Source organism: Austrofundulus limnaeus, unplaced genomic scaffold (genome assembly GCF_001266775.1).
Source record: "Austrofundulus limnaeus strain Quisiro unplaced genomic scaffold, Austrofundulus_limnaeus-1.0 Scaffold552, whole genome shotgun sequence".
Classification (NCBI taxonomy): Eukaryota; Metazoa; Chordata; class Actinopteri; order Cyprinodontiformes; family Rivulidae; genus Austrofundulus; species Austrofundulus limnaeus.
Window position 1 is genome coordinate 278,759 of NW_013952954.1, and position 4,169 is coordinate 282,927.

At 46.7% G+C, this 4,169-nt stretch overlaps 1 protein-coding gene across 2 annotated transcripts in view; it reads left to right on the plus strand.

Moving 5' to 3' along the window:
* The window catches only part of bag6 (BCL2 associated athanogene 6), a 20,653-nt gene that overhangs the window by 11,504 nt on the left and 4,980 nt on the right, over positions 1-4,169 (plus strand). The window contains exons 13-24 of one of the 2 annotated variants that reach the window (XM_014026415.1): positions 136-193; positions 285-583; positions 659-914; positions 984-1,153; positions 1,230-1,283; positions 1,379-1,487; positions 1,615-1,739; positions 2,363-2,497; positions 2,584-2,634; positions 2,708-2,929; positions 3,015-3,122; positions 3,198-3,344. In XM_014026415.1, coding sequence (XP_013881869.1) covers positions 136-193; positions 285-583; positions 659-914; positions 984-1,153; positions 1,230-1,283; positions 1,379-1,487; positions 1,615-1,739; positions 2,363-2,497; positions 2,584-2,634; positions 2,708-2,929; positions 3,015-3,122; positions 3,198-3,344 — 1,734 coding nt within the window. The remainder of the gene's footprint in view (positions 1-135; positions 194-284; positions 584-658; positions 915-983; positions 1,154-1,229; positions 1,284-1,378; positions 1,488-1,614; positions 1,740-2,362; positions 2,498-2,583; positions 2,635-2,707; positions 2,930-3,014; positions 3,123-3,197; positions 3,345-4,169) is intronic. The other variant, XM_014026417.1, reaches the window with a different exon arrangement.

Below are 4,169 nucleotides of genomic sequence, written 5' to 3' on the forward strand. Positions count from 1 at the left end.
GTTAACATGTTGGCCTGTTAACTTCTTAACATGTTAGCTTGTTAACATGTTGGCCTGTTAACTTCTTAACATGTTAGCTTGTTAACTTGTTGGCCTGTTAACCACACAGCGTGATCTTTGGTGTTTTTCTGTCAGGTGTTCAACCACATGATCAGTGGACTGTTTGGAGAGCTGTTACTACTGGGACAAATGGGTCAGGTTCTACTTTTACATTTAGGTTTACATCAAGCCTTGGTCACTTAGTTTTTATCTAATGAGTAAATCTTGATTGTTTGTTTTTACAGCAGGTCAAACAGTTACATCCTCCACCACCTCCTCTACATCCACTTCCTCCTCCTCCTCCTCCTCCTCTGCCTCGGTTCCAACACCACATCCTGCTGCAAACACTACTCCTACCCAGAACCAAACTGAGTCCAGCAGCAGCGTGTCCCAGGACCTGGCTCCAGCTCTTCAGCAGCTCTATAGGTCTCTCCCTGGGGTGGTTGGAGGGGCCGGTGTCGGCTCCACGGGGGGCTCCTCAATAACCGTCACCATGTCCAGGGTCCCGATCCTCATCCAGGGAGTGACAGATCTCATGCAGCAGGTGAGTATAAAACAAACGCCTGGTGTTCCAGACATCTGTACCCTGACGGTTCACCGTTACACCCTCCTCCTGCAGCCCATCTTCGCCCAGCCCCCACCTCCCTTTGGTACCACCCCGGCCCCCACCGCTGGACCCGCCCCGGCAGCCAACCCCACCGGAGCAGCAGCCGAGTCCCTGAACCCGGAGCTGTTCACAGGAATCGTGCGCGGCGTCCTCAGCACCATGATGGGCTCTCTGGGCCAAGCTCAGAACGACACGGAGAGCATCGCTCAGTTCATGCAGAGGCTGTCTCAGGTCAACAACATCTTCATCAGTCCTGAGGACCCCACAGGTAGGTCACACTCACCTGTGCAGCAGCAGCAGCAGGGACATTGTTTTACCTTTAACCGTTGTTTCTCAGGGTTCTTTGGGGAGCTGCTGATGTTGGTGTGTCAGACCTTCACCATGTCGGACCTGGTGATGCTGCTGCACGGTCAGCACCAGCCCCTGGGCCGGATCCAGCCTCAGCTGTCCCAGTTCTTCACCCAGAACTACCTGAACGGCAGAGAACCCACCGAGCAGAACATCTCTGTCAGTGTTTGTTTTAATTTCAGTCAGAACCTCTCTGGTTATTTCTGTGGTGTGATGTGGTATTTCTCCTCCACAGGCTGCTGCTGACCGTCTGGTTAATGAGCTGGAGGAGTACATCACCGAGAGCTTTGTGAGTCTTTTTTCAAACTGCAACTCTTCTTCACATCACATGTCGATGGTTGGATTGTATAAAAAATACTCACTTTGTCTCATTTGAACCTGCAGAGAGAGTCTTCAGTCACAGTGTTGGACGGAGTGGACATCACACAAACCAACATGTCCTTCTTCAGACAGCAGCTGAGGCAGATCGCCGCTCATGTCCTGCGCTGCACAGGTAAACTGGCTGCCATCCAGCAGCACCTCACTGTGTTTACCTGCCAACTGTGTCTGTAAGAAGCTTCTAGACTTTTAGAGTCCAACTGTGAGAGAATAAAACAAAACAAACTTTGTTTTCCATCCAGATGAGAGCTTTGGGCCCAGGTTGCTGCAGATGTGTAACCAGGCTTTGTTTGAGTGTCTGGCCCTCAACCTGTTCTGTCTAAGAGGAGACCAGAGAGCTCTAACCGCCGTCATCAACCACAGAATAGTGAGTGGAGAGCAGAGAACACATTTCATACTTTCTATTGGGTGTTTGTAGGGAAATGAGTCTTTTTCCTCTGAGAGGTTCTGAACAAATATCTTACAAATTCTCTCAAAATGGTCAGAGTTTTAGCAGGTGATGCTAGCCCTTTCTATTTTAGTTGTTGTATTTTGACACCTGAGGCTCTAAACTCCACCTGAAGATAAAAAACTGGTTCAGATCTGCCCATCTTTATTTTAACTGTCTAAATCATTAAGGTGGGGCTGAAGCAGACAACACTTTGAAACCCTGTATTCTGATTGTTACAAATTGTTTGGGACAAACTCAGATAGGGCTGCAACAACAAATCGATAAAATCGATAAAAATCAGGTTAAATAAATGTTTATAATTAATTTCAGTAAACTACAAGTTAAGAAGAGCATGGACATTTGTCTTTTTGTATCAAAAAATTATCAAACCGTGAGACTAAAGTATCAAACTGAACCAAAAATTAATTTTCTGTATCTGCAGCTCTAATATTTTCTCGTCTTTCTGTAAGAAAGAGACAGTTTGTAGTGATAAGGTGCAGGGTGATATTTAATAACGTGTGTGAAGGCAGCAGCCAGTTAAACTCTGCTTGTTGTTCCAGAGGAGGATGTCGAATGACATCAGCCCCAACATGGTGAACTGGATGACCAGCATGATGACCATGAGGCTGCAGGTCATCCTGGAGCACATCCCAGTGTCCCAGGAGCAGATCCAGAGCTACATGGTCCACACGCAGGTGTGGCTTACACACACACACACAGATCGTGTTACGTGCACGGCGTCTCTGACAGCTGATAAATATTACATGTTGTTCTTTCACAGAGAGCTCAGTCTGCTGCCAGCGACGCTGAGGAGCCGCAGCCAGCTGCACCGGTAAGAGTCCTCACATGGTACATTCTCAGTACTTCCAGGCCCTCCTTCACGTCCCTGTCTCCCTCCTCCAAAGATCGGGGGCACCCTGTCCCCCGCAGCAGCCACCACAGCGGAGGAAGCCATGTCCGTATCCCACAGCGCCGCCTCGTCCTCGCGGGAGCTCAAGGTGTTCCCTGGAGAGCTGGGAGCCTCGGGCGGGGCCGCCCCGTTGGGTGGTGACATGGCAGCAGCAGGAGCTGAGGGAGTCAGCGAGGAAGCAGGAGACTCAGAGACCTGGGCTGCTGCCGTCCCCCCTGTAAGACCCCCACACACTCAGACCCACATTTATCCTGTTTACGCTGAGCGTGCAGTTATTGAACAACGACTCACCTGTGATGCAGGAGTGGGTTCCCATCATCAGGTGTGACATGATGACGCAGAGGAAGATGAAGGCTCAGCCTCCGCTCTCTGATGCTTATTTACACGGCATGCCGGCCAAACGCAGAAAGGTAAAGAGAATGGGAGGAGCCTGTTGGTGTGCACCGACCTGTGGCTCCTCCTCTTTAACACAGGTGTGTTTTCAGACGGGTCACAGCAGCAGCAGCTTCCTCTCCCTCTCTGACGCTGTGAGTCAGGCAGCCAGGACGGCAGGAGTGAAGCCCATCACCTCCTCAGAGGAGCTGCAGAGCGACCTGGAGACTGAGGAGGTGAAGGAAGCGTACTCAGAACAGGTGTTTACACAAACACACACAAACACTTCAAACATTGTCTGAATGCGGCCTGATGCTCATCATGCTGCTCAGCTGTTTTATCCTAAATGTGAATGACTTGGTTCATGTGTCAGGGCAGATCACACCACTTTTTTTGTTTGGGTAAAGACAGAACGGATGTTAGAGAAAATATAAACAGAATTTGTGAAAAACTGGTTTAAACTTAATAAATTATCACTAAATCTGGATAAAACTAATGATATATTTACAAAGAGACAAAGAACTGTTAATAATCCATTTAGAGTTGATGTGTAGAGATCAGTAGAGTCAGTGAAGTGAAGTTTTTCGTGTTATTATTGATGAGAAACTGACATGGAAACCTCATATAAATAATTTAAGAATAAAACTAGCTAAATCTATTGCATTGCTTTACAAAGGAAGGGACTTTTTTAATGATAAAGCTTTGTATATGTTATATAACACATTAATTTTTCCACACTTGGTCTATTGCATGGGTTCTTAACCTTTTTGACTTCGGGGCTCAATTTATTGAACACAAAGTGGTACAAGGCCCAGTCAAACATTACCAATGTATGGATCAAAATGATAATTATTCTAAATCTTGGTTAAATTTTAATTGTATTTACATTATAACTAAATTAAATACACTTACAGTTTAAAAGTAAAACTCCTGTCAAATAATCACAAGACAAACAATTTTTTATATTGTAACCTGCCCATAACAATTATTTGAACAAATATTAGGTCAGTCAACAGACCACTAAGGCTTATCAGCACATGTATATACACTCACCGGCCACTTTATTAGGTACACCTGTCCAACTG